General features: G+C 35.1%; 1 protein-coding gene across 1 annotated transcript; it reads right to left on the bottom strand.

The window, feature by feature from the left end:
• Positions 1 to 1828: 1828 nt before the first annotated feature.
• On the bottom strand, positions 1829 to 20044 carry LOC113849322 (putative rRNA methyltransferase YqxC). Its single transcript, XM_027479158.1, is given in 9 exon segments — positions 1829 to 2029; positions 3192 to 3236; positions 3593 to 3679; positions 5204 to 5332; positions 6827 to 6983; positions 7073 to 7146; positions 7148 to 7175; positions 18227 to 18306; positions 19963 to 20044. Coding segments are annotated over 8 exon segments (681 nt in total). The 5' UTR covers positions 18241 to 18306; positions 19963 to 20044; the 3' UTR covers positions 1829 to 1882.
• Positions 20045 to 20167: the final 123 nt, after the last annotated feature.

Genomic DNA, 20167 nt, shown 5'->3' with positions numbered 1-20167 from the left:
GTTAAAGTATAAATTTATTAACCATTATTGTCCTAAGAGTAATGATTAAAGAATCAATAAATAGAAAGGTTTTATTAAAAATCATGCTGAGAGTAAATTGAAAATAATGTTAGAAATGCATTAATAATATTTTTAATAATTATTTTACTTTTAATTCCTTAAATTTGCCTAAATTTAATTCACAGCCAATACCAACATAGCATCTGCAGATGGGGTTGTGAGTTGTGACAAGAATGTTGGGTGGATTTGTTGTAACTGTTAATTATTGGAAGACACTATCGTATATACCCTTGGTTAATTAATTTTAATTCAATTCAAACTTTTTTTTTCTATTTAAACGTTATTAATATATGGACACCTAGTAATTTAACTTGTTTGTAAATTTTTTTTCTTTTAAACATGTATGATTTATTTTCTATGCATAAAAATCACTACAATTATTATTTTTATTTTGATGTGTTATTGACCCGTGCTAATTAGAAATAAATTCATGGTAATGGTAAGAGTTCTTTGAAGAAATTTCATTTTTCAAGCTCATTTTGATCCCGTGCCAAGAATCAAAATTATTTAGAAGTGTTGGTTCTAAAATGGAATGAGATAGCCGCAAGCTACAATGAAAGGATGGAAAAGCATAAATTGCATTGATAGATTGTGGTGGTTCACTTTTGTAAAACTGTTATTTCTCTTATTCATATTGTAACAAGTAAAATACAATGTAACAACTGCATCAAGATCCCTACTTCCACATTTTCATTAGGCAACTGCCAATGGATCCAGCCACCACATTGACCAAAGAAAATTGCATCTTTGTGGCTGACACACCACTAGCAACGGGTCTTATCTAATTACTTTGGAGACTGTAAGTGGGATTAAAAATCTATGGTCGGCTGCCCCTTTGAGACTCATTCTCCAGCATAAGCATATAATAAATGGCTTGATAAGCTATCATATCTACCATACCCTTTCTAGGATTTCCTCTACCATATTTTGACTTCAGAATCATTCTTTGTTGGTAAAATAGATCTTACTTTAGCCAAGTTAGCATGTTATACTACTAATATGGCTTGCATTGAATAGACCACACCTGCTTTATATACCATTTCAGAATTAGACCTCCTTTCCCTTTCTGGTGCAATTTAATGAAATTCTACATTTTTTTTATTTAGTGTTTAAGAGAGAGAGAGAGAGAGAGAATAGTTCAACTATTTAACATCGTTTTCTTTGAACTCTGACGTCTCTTGCAATTTAGACAACAAATTGAATAGTTCCCCCGTCTCATCAACTAAATAAATATATTGAGGGTACAATTATGAAATTAGTTTCAGGTTAGGTACATTTTGTTTTTTCAGAAGATTATCTAGTAACCAGAGCAGTATCAAGGAAATATTGGTCATTTTAAGGAGAATATAGTTCAAATTTAAAACATCTAAATTCAAAGCTTCATTATGCAACACACTTTGACAATAAATACGGGATCAAAAGGAAGAAACTACAACATCCAGTCTACGGAAAGGTAAGCAGCTCCTCACCATGTTTTCATGCCACCATGTGTCCATCCCGAGAGGTAACAATAAAGAGGAAATACATGTCCAAGGAATAGATGAATGGTGAATTTTAAGAGATGCAGCTTTGGTAATTGCATTCCAATGCTCAAATATCTCGTTTGTAAATATATATTACTCATCAGGTTCTTCACTAATCATTGGTCATTCTTTAAATGGTTCATAGTTGGTACAAAATTTCACCAGTCATTCAGTGGCACAATAACTCATCCCTATACAAGAATACAGCCCATCCACATATTACATCTTTCAAACTGGCAATCTTTCTCGAAGATTGAAGAAATGCATTAAGTATAAATCCTATAAATCCTATAAATTCCTCAAGATTTGTCAGGAACCTTTACTATGGTTCTGTTGAAGTGAACAAGGAATTCTGTATTACCCTCGGCACCTTTCAGAGGAGACTCAATCCAACCTTTACAGCAGAAACCAAAATTCTCTACTCCCTTTATAATCTTCTCGCGGACCTGAAACGGAGAAATCAGTCACCTTCACATTGTCTTGTGTTAATTACAAGTTAATGTGTGCATTAAAACAATTCAACAAATACAAAAAAAGATGCAAATATCATAAATTTTTTAGATAGTTTTTATTCTACTGATTAAGCTAGTTTACACATTACACAAACTTCTCCATAGGTACTTAAAGCCATAGGAGCAGAAATAGGAAAGTGAAATAAATCAAACTTCTCTCAAAAGTTAAAATCAAGTTATGCATCTCAATTCTAGAGAAGTTAAATAAGAAAACTTAAAAAAAAAAAAAAGGTGAGGTGCATAAATTGAATTTAACTTTTGAGAGATGTTTGATTCATTTTACCTTTTTACTTTCTTGTCTTATAAGAATTGATTGATTTGAGAAGCTTATCCAATCTAGGATTCATTTCAACATTTTGCAGGTGTAGTTACTAATCACGAAACTGCAGTTAATGCAGGGGTCCTAACCTGAAATTGCTAGGTATTGCGATCATCAAAAAATAAACCTTGAACAGTCAATATATATGTAGTGGCTAATGGAGTTGAGTTGATATTACCCAAATCAAATGATTAGGACAATAGAAAGACCAGAGATCTAAACTTCATTTACTGCCAAGAATTTTCTTATTCAAAATCCTTCCTTCTGTTTATTATTAATGACTTTTTTAAATATGAAAAGAACAGAATCTCCCAAAAATATTATAGTTGTATGATGAGTGTGGTATGGTAAAAGTAGAATTTGTTCTTCCCTTGAATTACATCTTTCCAAAGTTTGTTGCTTGATATTTTACTTAACAAAGCTCATGTATTTATTTTGGATTTTTTAATAGAAGAAATTTAGTGAGAAAATGAAGAATTCAGAAAAGGATATGGAATTGTCCACAAAAAATCAAAGAGCATACAGAGGAAAACAACTGAAACGAAATAATACTAATAGCCCAAAAGAGTTCTCCGACTCCAATCCCTTTGTAGTACAGTTTGAGAGCCTTTAAAATACCATAAGAAACCCATAGAGAAGCCATATTGCTTTAAAGACTACTCTGTCCCAGACTCCCACATAACGCGGGAAGACTTGTTTTAACTAAACAATTTTGAATTAGATGGAGTTTAGCCAGGAATAAAATTGAATGTTGAGCAGAATATAAAGTACACACACCTCTTGATGGACAATGGGATCTTTCACTATCCCTCCTTTTCCTACCTGCACAGAAAATGATACTGAAAATTCAGAAATAATATTTCGTTTCTTCTTGATTTCCAAGAAAATGGGACAAAATGTGATTATTCTATACAAAACCATAATCCTGCTTGCATATAATGATATATTGGTAATAGTATCTCATTGACATGTGTAAATTGGAAAATAGTGTTTTTTCCCCTGACTCTGTATGCATTGACAATCTATGCAGCAAAATGAACAATATATTGGTAATGTTTTGAAAAGAGTGTATTTTAGTACTCTATTAGTCTATTTGATAAACAATATCATTGGATATCCCAAATAGAATTCATGAGCTGAGAACCAAAACAAACAGCATAGGAGTTTGTATCCCTTACTTGAGATCTACGAGCTTCAAATTGTGGTTTAACCAAAGTCACTAATGCTGCATTTTCCTTCATAACATTGACCACAGCAGGCATGACCTGTTAAAAGAATAAAAGAACATTTAGTAGGTCAAGAAGGCTAATCATACAAATAATTCTTAGATATGTGAAAAACATCTCAAGAGAATAATTAGAGATGATTAAGAAGTTGAAGTTAATATATGTATGATAAGAATAATAAGGAAACACGATCATGATGGTCATTTTTAAAAGAATAGTTGCTCTGAAAAGTTAATATCCACCTATAAGGTACCAGTCGAATGCCATTTTGGTGTATATACATATGTGTAATCAAACTATTCTTATGTTGCTCGTGATACCGAGAGATAGTTCATGTATACAGAAAATATTCTAACTAATTCTGTTAGGAGTTAGGAGAGAGGGAAGGGAAAGTTAGTTGAGGCAATTATTGTAGTTAGTTCGTGGAAGGAATTAGTTAGTAAAGGGAAAGACATTGAGATTTGTTAACATTTGTAAATTGAGCTTTTAGCTCTTTGTGAAAGGAGAAATCCTTTGCGAAGGGAAACCCTTGGAAAGAATTTAGAGCATGTTTGTTCGCATTTTTAAAAAGAGTTCTCTCTTTTTGAAATAAAAAAAGTATACTTATTTTTTGATTCCTCTCTAATTCACATTTTATTTTCTTTGGGTTCCTAACAAATTCCAAACATGATTAAGAAGCAAAATATAAATCACAGTTACACGTTGGAAATTGGAATAAGTGGAAGTGTAGTTGTCAAGACCAGAATTCTAGAAACATGACTGGTCATTTAACTGGAAGAACTATAGTTTACATTCAGTCTATCAGATTTTAATCAAAATTTATTTATACATAGTTATAGTTACAAAGAAACATATAATATGTGAGTAAAGAAAAAAACTATAAATAATAAAATTATTTATTTTGTTTGATAGCTTTTATTAATAATGTTTACAAATGTTTAGTTGAATAAATGACTATATATTAGCAGACAGTTGAAGGATGGGCCAATTTCTATTCCTAGCTTGTTGTAACTTGTAATTAGTTCAAAGGGAGAGATGACAGGGTATAAATTATTGTAAGTATAGAGTTTTTATTTGGTTTGAGTGAAATTGGGAGGGAGAATCAAGGTCTCTCAAATACCTGGAGTGTTGAGAGGAGATTCATTTCTATTGTACATTTGTGATCTCAGGCCTTGTATCACATTGATACTGATCAGAGGGCCTTCTCTCTGTCACAAAGATTGGCAAACATTATCTATCATTTCACAAGTTCAATCCCCATATTGAGTTTTCCGAGCCTTTTTAAATTATATAACATTAACACACTATCTAAAAATGTCGCCATCTTGAAAAAGGTGCTATCCTACCACCAAAAACAGAACGGCTCAATCAATTCACCATGCCTGATTCTGCCAATTGTTTAACAGTTTTGACTAAGTTTGGTTGAACAGGATGAACCCGACTGGTAAATGGGATAGTTCCTATTTAAACTGGCAGTACCAATCCAACTTTCAGAACCATTGTTATACACCGATCAACAGAAGAGGAATAGAAGTAAATGTTTAACCTGATTTCAGAGCTTACCGTGAGAATAGAGATGAATGAGAGGTCTAAGGTCACCAAATCAACATTTTGTGGGAGTCCAGCAAGATATCTTAAATTTGTCCGTTCGATCACTGATACACGATCATCTCTTCGAATTTTGTCAGCTACCTAAATAATATACAATCATGAGTTCATGAGCAGTAGAGAATCACTAAGCATAATTGACATGCAATGAAGTAATGCAGTTGGGGAAAGGTCATGGGAGATTAAGAAGATTGTATAAATTTTCTAAAGGAAATATAAGTCAGACATACACAAAAGACCATGTTTCTACGTTCTTGGTTAATTTATAAAATAAGATGAATTATTTTGGATTAGTTTACTGGATTTGAACAAAATTTCTCAAATTATATAATTCAAAGATTTTACTATAAATATTCAAATGGCACAGTTCCTCACAAATGACGTTCCAGAAGCATAAAGAATATATATACATGCTTTAGTTTATGCAAAAGCAACATCTTGCATATTACATTTCAATTAAAAAAAATCCTTATAAATTTTACCCAAAAGACCATATTGGTTCAGCAGCAAACCTACAGCAACCACTATTTCCCTTGTCTTTAAAAAAATAAAAATAAAATTATTTTTATTGATAAAACAATTGATATATTTATATATCATTTAAGAACTGAACATAAATTTAAATTTTATTTGCAAGTACAAGTAATGAGCCATTTGGTTGTCATAATTTCATCAATCTACTGATTTCACTGTAAATTTATAATTTTCCTTTAAAATAATATGTGGTAAAAAAAAGAAAGAAAACAGGAGGATCCCAAAGTGTGTGGAGAAAGAAATTTAAGGCTAAAATGTCTGGAATTATGATAGCACTAAGTACGCTCCACTCCAGCAAAAATGAGATGAGCACCTTGTAAATTTATCATTAACAATAAGTGTCACATAATAAGTCAGCCTGTTGGCCTATTCACTGGAATATACACATGCTTATTCAGACAGAAAATATTGCAGCCACCATCACCTGATAGCTCTACAATATATGCTTAAATTTACTATTCTACATAAAGGGATGATACCAGGTCTATGTAGACTATGCAAAGTGCTTAATTCTAGATTACAGTGGAGAGTGACCAACACCAAAATCAATACAAGTGTAGCAGAAGAGCACTATGCAATAGACAGCAGATACAATGGAAATAATTTATAATACACACATAATGGATGCCCAAAACTCAATGTACACAAAACATAAAACTTATTCATCATTAGTATTCAAAAGACATAGTTTAAAGGCACAATCATCATTCATCTAAGGCATAACTAATAACAATAAGTTAAAAACAACCCAAAAGGATAACAAAATAAAGTACAGCACTAATTAAGTTTAAGCCTGTAAGAGATAGCTACATAAGCCAAACATTCAACACAAACAATAAATATAAGAAACCTTCCCGTACATAGCTGAGTTCTCATAAAACCCGTCCCCCCCCCCCCCCTCCAAAAAAAAAGGGAAAAAATAATAAGCTTTTAGCTTAATTGGTTGGCACCAAAGCAAGTGTGCCATGTCACCTTTACCCTTCCCATATCAATATCACATCTCCACTAAAACCTAAAAAAACAATGAATTATTTAATACTATACCTGTCCATAACCTACGTCAACTCCATAAACAAATGATGCTCCGTACTGAAGTAAGCAGTCAGTAAATCCTCCAGTTGACAGCCCAGAATCAAGAGCTACTTTACTGGTAACATCAACACCAAGCTGTTCAATAGCAGCTTCTAACTTATGTCCAGCTCTGTGTTGATATAAAAAGGCCAAACGAATGGTTTCACCAAATTTGAAGTTGAGATATTATTTCAAGGAAATAGAGCTTGATGGCTTCACCTACATACATATTTGGGAACATCAGCCATTATCTCCACAACAGCTTTTTCAGGCACAGGGCTACCAGCTTTATTTATCACCTTCCCGTTCACATATACTTTGCCTGCATCCCATATGTTATTCATTTAGTAATAGTCTTTTCCTACAATTAATAAGCACAAAAGGAGACTAAATGACAAATTACACTTAATTGCTAAAATAAATATTCACATACATTTGAGTGTACTGAGTCAAGGACAGTAAGCAAAAAGAGAAAGAAATAGACAAATAATAAGGTTCTACATTATATTAGTTGCAGTACTTATTGTTTTTGAGTTGCAACTTGATTCTACTCTAATTTGAAAGATTCAATCAAGCAGAAGTTAAATTAGAATTATGCATTGATGCACACCATGCCAACATACAAATCAGAGTGATATGAGGATGTTACAACCCCACTGAAGGTTGGTCAGATCAGATTTGTTTGCTGCCTTGATTATTTTGTGGTCTTCTTTGGACGATGTTTGGCCTTTGGCTTCGTGGCGGATTGGGTTGAGGTAGTCTCATGGAAGGTGCTCTAAGTGGAGTAGGTGTCCTTTGGCTTCATGGCGGATTGGGTTGAGGTAGTCTCATGGAAGGTGCTCTAAGTGGAGTAGGTGAAACTGAATAGTAAAGCATTGGGTGGTAAGGTTGTGGAGCTGGTCAAATGGTTGTAATGTAACATATGGGTAAGGCATACGAGGGTTGCGGAAAGTTTGTTGGAGATGAAGGGATTTATAATTGGGCCTTCTAAGGGGGTATCCGCCTTGGTAAAATGTAACTGCATTGATTTCTCCTTATTTCTTCTTTCCTTGCTCACTTGAGTTTTTTTGTGCTAATCATCCCAACAGAAGTGCGAGCAATGTTTCCACTCCTCATACTGCTTTCTACTCTCTTATTATAACAATGCCTAAGAAGTTTGATGATATACTTTCAATCATCTTGTCATAGAAAAGTGATTGCAAAGTATCTAAATACAACTACCATTTCTTTTTCTGTTAAAGGAGGCTTAACCCATGTTGACACATCTCACCATCTCTAGGCATACTCCTTAAACGTCCCAATCCTTTTATGGCACTATTGATGCTCCATCCTAACAAACTCCTGCAGCAAGTTGTTGACCCTCAAGAAATCCAATTCCACAATATGGCCTTTTGCTTGGCTATAGACCCCCAACAATTGCCAATCTATTACCCATAATTCATTCTGCATTATATTTCATTCTGCACCACAATTATATATACCTAGGGTGATCATAGGTCAAGTTCGGTGGATTTTGACAAAAAAATTAACCTACCCTAACTGACCAAACATAACAGGTTGGATTGAATCAATTTTTCATTTTTTCAGACATGTGACCTGGACCAACCTGACCTAACCATGAACTTGTTGGTTTGGATTGCGTAATTAGGTCAGTAATCAGTATTTAAAAGAATAAACTGATAGATTCAAACATGTATATACTAGGAGAAAGAAGACTAGTCAGAAAAATAAAAGTGTAAATAACCAATTCTGTTTATTAGTAAATAAATATGAGCACAGATAGTTAGTTTGGAGTTTTTTTCAGTTGGAATAGAATAGGCTGGTCTAGAGAGTGAGGTCTCTCGAATCATCTCAGGTTATTGAATTTTGTAATCATTCTTCCTATTCCTAATCAGTGTTGTCAAATGGCCGTTATGGCGGCGCCATGGCGTGGCGGAATGACGTGGCGGCACCATGGCGGCCGTTACAAGCATGGCGGTAACGGCCGGCCATGGCGGAAATCGTGATAAATGGCGTTTTTAAAAAAAAAAATGGATTTTCTGCACTTTTGGGCCAGATCCGACGCGACGCGACCCGACCCAGTTCAGAACCCAACTGCCTAAATCCAGGTTTTTTCTCTCTCTTCTCCTTACGATCTCACTCTCCCTCTCTTTGCAATCGCACTCTTTGAGATCTCACTCCCCACTCTGCTCATCTCTTTGAGCTCCCTCCATCTCTCTCTCTCTCTCTCTGCGACCACTTCTCTCTCTCTCTCTGCGACTGCTTTCTCTGAGATTTCGTTGCTGAGATCTCATTTTCTTGGGCTCTGTGTTTCTGTTTTGGTGCATTTCGGTCTGTATTTTCGGCGACTGCACCATCTCCGGTGACTCCAACCTCCATTTCCGGCGACTGCACTTCCATCTCCGGCGACTCCATTTTTCTGGTAGCTATTTTTTTTCATTTTTCCTCTCAGTTTTTTCTTTATTTCCCCCATTTAAATTTTACCCTTTCCATCTTTCAATTTTTACCTCTCCCACATTTCTATTTTTCTCTGTTTTTTCTTTGATTTTCCTCAAAAAAAAATTCTACTTATTTCAGCTACGCTTAACATGGCTCAACATGAGTCTTCATTAAATTGTTCAAGAACTTCTAATCGTTCTGACCCGGGATGGAAATATGCTCATTCGGTGAAAGATGGAGATACAAACAACATTGTATGTAATTTTTGTAGAAAAGTTATGAGTGTGGGAATCACTAGAGTGAAACAACATTTAATCGGAAAGAAGGGTAACGTGAAAGCTTGTCCCAAGTGTCCGAAAGAAGTTAGAAAAGAGATTGAGACATATCAAAAGGAAAAAAAGAATCAAAATAATTTTGAGATGCCAAATGTGAGAAGCTTTGAAGGTATAAGCTATGATGTAAGTGAGGATGAAGAGGATACCCAAATCCGTAGCGTTGCCATTGGAAATCAGAAAGGGCCAATGGACTTGTTTTGTAGAAAGCCTGAAAGTGCAATTGAGAAAAGAAAAAAGGAAAAATTGAGACAAACAAATATAAGAGAACGATGTGACAAAGAAGCCAAGGCAAGGGTCCATCAATACATAGCTCAATTTTGGTATCAAGCTGGCCTTTCCTTTAACCTCATTAAAATGAAGAGCTTTCAAGAAATGCTTACAGCTGTTGGTGCTTTCGGTCCAAATTTACCAGCTCCAAGTTATCATGATATTCGAGTTCCACTTCTAAAGAAAGAGCTAGAATATACCGATTCCCTCATGAAAGATCATAAAGAGCAATGGAGCAAACATCGCTGTTCCATAATGTCAGATGCATGGACCGATCGAAAGCAAAGATGCTTGATTAATTTTTTGGTCAACTCTCCTGCTGGTACTATGTTTGTGAGGTCTATTGATGGATCTAATTTTGTGAAGACCGGTGAAAAATTATTTGAGATGCTTGATGCTCTTGTGGAAGAGATTGGAGAAGATAAAGTTGTGCAAGTGATAACGGATAATTGAAGCAATTATGTCTTGGCTGGTAAGATGTTAGAAGCGAAAAGACCACATCTTTATTGGACTCCTTGTGCAGCTCATTGCATAGATCTTATGCTTGAAGATATTGGAAAGCTTCCTTTGATAAAGAAGACAATTCAAAGGGGAATATCGGTTGTTGGCTTTATCTACAGTCATTCAAGTACCTTGAGTTTGTTGAGAAATTTTACAAACAAGAGGGAATTGGTAAGACATGCAGTTACTCGATTTGCAACTTCTTTTCTATCATTAGATAGACTTCACCAAGAAAAAGCAAATCTTAGAAAGATGTTTATTTCTGAGGAATGGTGTAAAAACAAGTTATCAAAGGAAGCTAAAGGGAAGCAAGCAACAAAAATTCTATTAAATCCTGTATTTTGGAATAATGTGGTGTATACTTTGAAAATCATGGCTCCTCTTGTCCGGGTGTTACGTTTGGTTGATGGAGAAAGAAGACCAGCTATGGGGTATATTTATGAAGCAATGGAGAAAAGTAAAGAAGCTATCATGAAGTCATTCAAAAATAATGAAAGTAAATACAAAGATGTGTTTGCAATCATTGATAACAGATGGACTTGTCAGCTTCACCGTCCATTACATGCAGCTGGTCACATTTTAAACCCGGAATTTTACTATGACAACCCTCAAATTGAATTTGATTTGAAAGTTAGAAATGGGTTGTATGATTGTATCAAGAGGTTGGTGCCAAGTCGGGATGTGCAACAAAGTATACTACTTGAATTACCAATTTACAAGAGCGGTAGTGGTCTCTTTGGGTCCGACTTTGCAAAATCACAAAGAAAAAGCATTGCTCCCGGTAATTCATCAAATTCTTCAATATTTTAATTTTAAGGTTATACTTCATCTTCAGAGTTATAATTTATCTTTCATTTTATAGCTCAATGGTGGAGAATGTATGGACATTCAGCTCCACATTTGCAGCAACTAGCTATCAAAATTTTGAGCTTGACATGTAGTGCATCCGGATGTGAACGCAACTGGAGTGTTTTTGAGCAAGTAATTTTTTATCTCTCGAGCCTACTATTCTCTTTTATAAATTAGAGAGAAACTGATTAATATTCTTATAATTAAACTCACGTTGCAGATTCATTCAAAGAAGAGAAATAGGCTTGATCACAAAAAATTACATGACTTGGTTTATGTGAAATACAACCAACAACTCAAAGAACGTTACAATCTTAAAGATGTAATTGATCCAATTACACTCAATGATATTGATGAGTGTAATGAGTGGTTGGTTGGAGAAATGGATGATGATACTCTAGATGAGGATGCTGGAAATGACTTAGTTTTTTATGGTGATAACACTTTAAATTGGGCAACTGTTTATGAAGCTTTTGGAATTGGAGAGCCTACAACATATACTAGGCGTCATTCTAAGAAAAGAAAGAATCCATCAAGTGGTATCACTATCAAAGCTGCAAAAGTTTCCAAGATTAAGGCATGTTCAACAACAAAAGGAAAAGAGAAAATGGTTCTTGAAGATGATGATGAAGAATTAGAAGATGAAGAAATGTTGGAAGAAACAGAAGATGAATTAGAATTTAATCTTCTACAATCTGAAGGAGAAGAAGAGGAGGGATATGCCTTGGTGGATGAGAAAGAGGATGATTATGTTGGAGTTGAAGACGACGACTAAATTGATAATCTTTATTTTTATTGTTAACTTGACATTTGATAATTACATATTTTGTATTTAATTATACTTTAGATTGAAGGTTATGTTACATATCTTTTTAGTTAATTATTTTCTATTATTTTCTGTGACCTATAGTATTTTTTTATATATTTTATTACATCCACCATAAATCTGCCATAACCCGCCATGGCGGCCGCCATAACTTTATGGCAGTTTTTTGAGTTTTCGCCATGAACTGCCATCCGCCATTAATAACATTGTTCCTAATCTGTACCACATTGGTGTAGCATTGGAGATTAGGTTCAGTAATAAAGAACAGTCTTTCATATTCAGTTTAAACATTGGGTTCTATCAACTGGTATCAAAGCACCGATCCTGGTGCAGAACGACGATCTTGGGAGAAATTGATGCATGAGAAAAACGAGAATGGAGGCAAGGGTTGAAGCCTTGGAGCGCACACTGCAGAACTGGAATCGTGATCATGATTTACAAGAAAATGTGCAAGACGCAAGATTTCAGAAGTTGGAAGATATGATTTCAAATCTCACAGAAGTTGTAGGGGAATTGTCGCGGAGGAATCAAAGTCATGGAAAAGATCGCAGTCCAGAAAGAGATTACAGTCATGAAAAAGATTCTGATTCAGCACAAGAACAATCGAGTTTAATAAAGAATACACAATGGCAAAAACTTGAAATTCCTATTTTTACAGGTGACTAGGCATATGGATGGACGAATCGTTTAGAGAGGTATTTTCAGCTGAAGGGAGTTCAAGAAGAAGAGAGAATGCAGGCAGTTATGGTAGCAATGGAAGGAAAGGCACTGAATTGGTTTCAATGGTGGGAATCTTGCAATCCCAATCCTACTTGGGATTCATTCAAAACAGCGGTAGTAAGGCAATTTTAGCCAACTCTAATGAAGAACCCTTTCGAGGTTTTGCTAGGGCTGAAGCAAACAGATTCAGTGGAAGAGTTTGTCAAAGAATTTGAGAAATATGCAGGTTTCTTGAAGGGAATTAATCAAGACTATTTGGTGGGAATTTTCTTGAATGGCCTTAAAGAGGAGATCAAAACAGAGGTAAAATTGCACGAACCTGCAATTTGGCAGAACTCATGATGAAAGCCCAAATGGTGGAAGAAAAAAATCAAGTTGCAATGAAAGCAGCAACACAGCAAGGGAACAAGACAGGATATTCGTTAAGGTCATACGTTGGGACAAGAAGTTATACCCGAGAAACAGGGATGCAATCATCAAATTTCAGTAACAATAAAGGGAATGGGGAGAGTTCTGACACGGTGAGCAGTGCCGGCAGTAATAATCAAGGAGGGAATAGAAACAGAGATGCAGCTTTTAAAAAATTGACAGATGAGGAAATGCAAGATAAGATTAAAAAGGGATTATGCTTTCGATGTGACGAGAAATTTGGCCAGAACCATGTATGCAAAAATAAGCAATTACATATGTTGCTGATAGAGGATGAGGAATCAGGGGGGATAGAGATAGTGACGGGGGTAGAATGGGAAGGAGAGGAAGAAAAAAGGGCTGAGAAAACATTGCAGATGTCTATGTTAACTATGGCTGGGCTGACAGCTAGAAATTCTTGGAAGGTATAGGGGAGGATAGGAGAGGAGAAGGTGATAATCTTGATAGATTGTGGAGCTTCCCACAACTTCATATCCCCTGAGTTAATGAAAAGATGCAATCTAGTCAAAGAAGAGACTCTTCCTTACGTGGTGAAGGTAGGGGATGGACACAAAGTGAAATGTCAAGGGGTGTGTAAAGGGTTTATACTGGAGTTGCAAGGATTAAAAATTAATCAAGATTTCTTCCTATTTGAACTAGGAGGAGCAGATTTAGTTTTGGGGCTGGAATGGTTGGCTAGTCTAGGAGAAGTTAGAGCTGATTTTGGCAAGTTAACTCTGACCATTGGGAGGGGACAGCAGCAACAAATTCTAGTAGGAGATCCAACTTTGTCCAAAACCAAAACTTCAATGAAGATGATGATGCAAGAATTAAAAGGAAGAGAGAAGGGTATTTGGTGAAATTAGTAGAAACTAAACCTTCAGCAGAAACAGTGGCAATCCCTTCATTCATTGAGGACATGTTGCAGCACTACAACGAGTTATTTCAGGATCCAGAGGGCTTACCTCCTAGCAGAAACAATGATCATGCTATATATTTGAAGGAAGGAGCACCTATACCTAACATTAGGCCATACCAATACCCTCATTATAAAAAAAATGAGATAGAGAAGCTGGTGCAAGAGATATTGAAAGCAGGGATTATAAGGCCTAGCATTAGCCCATATTCTAGCCCTATTATTGTGGTGAAAAAAAAAGATAGGGGATGGAGATTTTGTGTAGATTATAGGGCTCTGAATAAAGTCACAATCCCCAATAAATTTCCAATCCCTGTTATAGAAGAATTATTAGATGAATTGGGAGGAGCTACATTATTTTCCAAACTGGATTTGAAATCTGGTTATCATCAGATTCTAATGAAAAAAAGAAGATGTGGAGAAGACCGCTTTTCGAACACATGAAGGCCATTACGAATTCTTAGTGATGCCGTTCGGTTTAACAAATGCACCATCCACTTTTCAAGCTCTCATGAATGAGGTACTTCAACCCTTCCTTCGAAAGTATGTGTTGGTTTTTTTCGATGATATATTAATATACAGCCTCACTGTTGAGCTGCACTTGTCCCATTTGGAAGAGGTATTGAAGGTGTTACAAGAACACAAATTAAAGGTGAACAAGAAGAAATGTACATTTGGGCAGCCAAGTTTAGAATATCTTGGCCATATTATTTCAGAGAAAGGTGTCTCGACAGATCCGAAAAAAGTGGAAGCAATGTGGCTTTGGCCTGATTTTGGGAAACCTTTTGTTGTGGAGACCAATGCTTCGAGTAAAGGTTTAGGAGCTGTCCTGTTACAAGAAGGCAAACCTTTAGCATTTTGGAGTCAAGCACTGTCGGAGAGAGGGCAGAATAAATCAGTTTATGAAAGGGAATTGATGGCAGTGGTGCAGGCCGTGCAAAAGTGGAGGCACTACTTAATGGACAATCGTTTTACCATTGTTACTGATCAGAAAAGTCTTAAATTCCTTACTGAACAAAGGTTACTGACAGAGGAACAATTTAAATGGGTTTCTAAATTAATTGGATATGACTTTGAGATTAAATATAGGCCTGGGAAAGAAAACTCTGCTGCAGATGCACTTTCCAGGAGACCCCTGTTTTCAACAATGACAGTGTTGCAATTTGATGAATGGGAGGCTTGGGATAAAGAAGTTCAGAAAGATGCTAGCTTACAAGCAATAATGCAGAAGTTGCTAGTTGATCCCAATACAACTGTTGGGTACACCATGAGAGGCGGCAAATTATACTACAAGGGAAAACTGGTTCTGCCTAAACAGTATTCGAGGATTCCAACTATCCTGAATGAACTCCACAGTTCACCAACTGGGGGACATTCAGGTTATTTCAGAACCTTCAAAAGGGTGGCTGGGGTGTTATATTGGGAGGGAATGCGGAATGATATCAAAGAATTTGTGATGCAGTGTGAAATTTGTCAAAGAAATAAACATGAGACCCTCTCCCCTGCAGGATTATTGCAGCCACAGCCTATTCTGACGCAGGTTTGGTCAGACATTTCCATGGATTTCATCTGTGGCTTACCCAAGGCTCAAGGTAAAGATACCATCATGGTGGTAGTGGATAGGTTTACTAAATATGCCCATTTTATGGCACTCAGTCATCCATTCACAGCAGTAGAGGTAGCTCAAACTTTTGTGAAAGAAGTGGTAAAGCTACACGGGTTTCCTTCCACCATTGTCTCTGACAGGGATCAAATATTTTTGAGTGCTTTTTGGAAGGAATTATTCAAACAAGCTGGCACTAAACTAAACTTTAGCACTGCTTACCATCCTCAATCTGATGGTCAAACAGAGGTGGTAAACTGCTGTTTAGAGACATATTTATGTTGCATGACAGGGTCTAAACCCAAACATTGGCCTGAGTGGTTGAGCTGGGCAGAATTTTGGTTCAACACCAATTACAGTGCTTCCACCAAGATGAGCCCTTTCAAAGCCTTGTATGGCCAAGACCCTCCTCTTTTGTTAAAAGGGACTACTATTCCATCTAAAATTGAGCAGGTCAACCAGTTACAAGAGCAAAGAGATGAGATTTTGAAGGAATTGCAGAATAACTTGTGTAAAGCTCAAAATCAAAATAGATTGCAGGCAAATAAACATAGACGTGATGTTGTTTATCAAGTGGGGGATTGGGTATTCTTGAAATTACAACCTTATAGACAGAAATCTTTAACTAGAAGGCCTAATGCTAAGTTGAGTCCCAGATTTTATGGGCCTTATCAGATCATGGAGAAAATTGGGCAAGTAGCTTACCGATTGCAGCTCCCAGAAAACAGTCGTATACACCCAGTTTTTCATGTATCACTACTTAAAAAGGCCATTCATCCGACTACAACAGCACAACCTCTACCCCCTATGTTGTCTGCAGAGTATGAATTGGAAGTAAGTCCTGACCAGCTGCTGGAGACCCGCCAAACTGTGGCAGGTGAAACAGAAGTCCTTATCAAGTGGAAGCAGCTGCCAGATCATGAGAATAGCTGGGAATCAGCTAGCTCCATTCAAGATGCTTTCCCTGACTTTCACCTTGAGGACAAGGTGGCTCTTTTAGGGGGGAGGGAGGTATTGATAGATTCAAACATGTATATACTAGGAGAAAGAAGACTAGTCAGAAAAATAAAAGTGTAAATAACCAATTCTATTAATAATGGACAGCTGGCTCTGTTAGTAAATAAATATGAGCACAGATAGTTAGTTTGGAGTTTTTTTCAGTTGGAATAGAATAGGCTGGTCTGGAGAGTGAGGCCTCTCGAATCACCTCAGGTTATTGAATTTTGTAATCATTCTTCCTATTCCTAATCTGTACCACATTGGTGTAGCATTGGGGATTAGGTTCAGTAATAAAGAACAGTCTTTCATATTCAGTTTAAACATTGGGTTCTATCATAAACTTTTTTGTCATTTATGAAATCTAATTATCAAATTAAATTAAGAAACTTATCAATCTTTACCTACAAAATTTTGATTTATACTCAAATAGTAAACCATTTATTAAGAATTGCATTTAAAATATAATAACATTTAGAAATACACATAAAAATATTAAAATATAAATATAATATAACATTTTAATATACATATATATATATATATATATATATATATATATATATATTTATATATATAGTTAATCAGGTTAGGTCGTGTTCATTGGTTGCAAAAAGGGAGACCCAATACCCAACCTGAAAGTGATTGAGTTTATTGTTTTGGAAACCAAATATATCTAATTACCTAAATTAACCCATTAACTTTAGTTTGGTTTGGGTCGGGTATACCTAACCCATGATATTATCACAGTTGAAACAACAATCAGGAAAGTACTGATGAGAAGCAAGAAATAGAAACAGAAACACAAATGAAAAGAATTATACTCAACTTTTGAAAATAGTTTAACAAGTTTTGTCACATATCTACCAGTAGTTGTCCCCTCTAACAAACAAATTTGAAAATCATTCATGGAGATCCCTTTGACCATAATCTGATTATAACTAGTGAAAATTATGGTACAATCAGTTCATCTTTGATTAGAGAAAAAATTACTAGGTCTTTCATACAATACTATAGAATAGCAATGTTTACTGGTAGCTCAAAGAAAAATCATGGATATAATCATATAAGATGGAGAGTTACACAAGTTTAATATGATATTAAAAGAACTGATGAAAATTATCATATTACAATTTACAACTACCATTACATACTAAAAATGAACCACAAAACAGTTTCAGACCATATTCCATGTGAAACACACAGTAATTGTATTATATTTAACATGATATCTATAATTCTATATCAATAATATGATAAATTGATTACTTGATTAAGAATGGATGTTTGAAAAAGTAGAAGACCCAAATTAATCCCCAAAGAAAAACTTCCATTACTACTGATCTTTGAAATAGCATAAAAGCTACATACGAACTTATAGAAGCTCGACATATGACATATCTACTAATCCAGATGCCACTTGATTTAAATTCTACTAATTAGTATAACCCAAGTGAGTTGCTTGATGAAACATTTACATACTACATTGGAAATAACAAGTGAAATTAGTTACCTTGCAAAATCCATGATTGGATGACTGATCTACTATATTGCTGATATTTTTCAAGACATATTTCATCCAGCCGCTTTTTCCTAAAAGGTAAATGCGCAAATAGATACAAAGCATTTCAATGTCATTAGTACAATATTTAATAATATATATATCTATATATATATATATATATATATATATACACACACACACATGCACGCACATATATACAATAGTTAAAAAGACTCTCCCAATGATACCAGAAGTATGAGACCAAAAAGAAGCCAAGTAATACCATAAATAATGTATAATTACTATTTCATAATGTTTTATAGAATATCTTATCCTCCCTTAGTTATACTTTCCTCTCTAATATAATCTCTCTTTCTAGTCAAAAGTAAAGGTAAGGCCTAATTAAGCTTTTGATCACTATGATTATATTCTATTTTCATTTCATTTTAGTCCTTACTTTTTTCATTATGTTCATTTAGTTTATCTATTACCAATTTCATCTAATATTCTAAAGTTCTGCTCATGGTTCTCCTCCATCTAGTAGCAAGTCATGTTGGAAATATTTTTCCATCTAAGGCTACTAAATAGTGGAAAGGCTTTTGTTGTTGTTGAACCTGAGACTACCAGTCTACAGCATCAATGACTGTTTGATGCATCATCCTTTATTAAAACCACATGCATAAATCACCAAAAGGACAATAGTGAATGTAATAGATAAATATGACCCTCGATTTCCTTTAAATAAAAAGAAAACTGGTTCACCATTTATGTACAAACCAAATACCTGCTAGACCGTAATTATTTTGTCATGGTTAACTCCTATTAAGATATCCATATCAGCTAGAAATAGAGTCAAAATACTTCTTATAAGCTTGAGGAGCCCTCCTCCTTTGAGTTCACTTTTGGGGGTAAGTTAGCCCAGTTTTCTAATATGGTATCAAAGCCCTATCCAATTTGAATGTTGGGTTGCCCATATATGTTCAGTCCTGTTGACCCACCTGCAAATGTCCAATCTTGTGAACTTTCACACCAGATGTCCAATCTTGAGCATGACAAGGGTGTTAAGATGTCTCACATCGACTAGAATACTTGTTATAAAGCTAGGGTAACCCTCCTCCTTTCAACTAGCTTTTGGGAGTTAGTTAAGCTAAGCCTAGTTTTCAAATATCTCCAAAACAATCTTGATAGTAAAATGAAAATTCCTTTGAAGAATTTGAGTTGGATAACCAAAGTGCTTTAGTACACCCCACAAATAAGCCTTACTATAATAGGCTTTGACATCTAAAAAAACTCATTTAAATTGATTTCGTCAAGAAATCATAGGTGGTAGATTTTTTAGAATCTGCTGTGTTTCACAGCCTACCTCATTAAAATGCTAAACTTATCATGCTCTTAATGTGAGTAGTACCATCATCATCCCTATTCCCTACCCAAAGCACAACTACCATGACATATATTATTACCACAGAGAAAATCAAAGAATTCAAAAATTGAAGCTTTACACCGAGCACTGCAACTTCAATAGCACGTCATAACTTATTAAAAAGCTTTTGCTTTACAGCCAATATATTGCTACAAAATAATTTGCTGTATCAAGTTGGGTAAATTAAAACACCCAATGACATAATGATGCAACCACCACCATCATTGGAGTCTGACAAATACTTTGTTCTCATGAATGACACAAAAAAAGGTTCAAAATACACAAGAATGGACGCATTGAACTACAAAATGTGAAAGCTTACTTCTTTACTGGCAAAACCTTCTCTGATTTTGCAGTAGAGTAGCTCCTGAAGGAAGTTGGAATTTGAGCATTGCCGCATCTCACTAAAGTTAATTTCCAAGAAAAACAACAACAGTAAAAGTATCATTGCACCACACATGTTTCACTATCCATCGTCGTCATCATCATCATCAACAACAACAATAACAACATAAACAATCTTATTT

Source organism: Abrus precatorius, unplaced genomic scaffold (genome assembly GCF_003935025.1).
Source record: "Abrus precatorius isolate BTA unplaced genomic scaffold, Abrus_2018 Scaffold9, whole genome shotgun sequence".
Classification (NCBI taxonomy): domain Eukaryota; kingdom Viridiplantae; phylum Streptophyta; class Magnoliopsida; order Fabales; family Fabaceae; genus Abrus; species Abrus precatorius.
The sequence above is the reverse complement of the archived record's forward strand: the minus strand, read 5'-3'. Positions and strand labels throughout refer to the sequence as shown.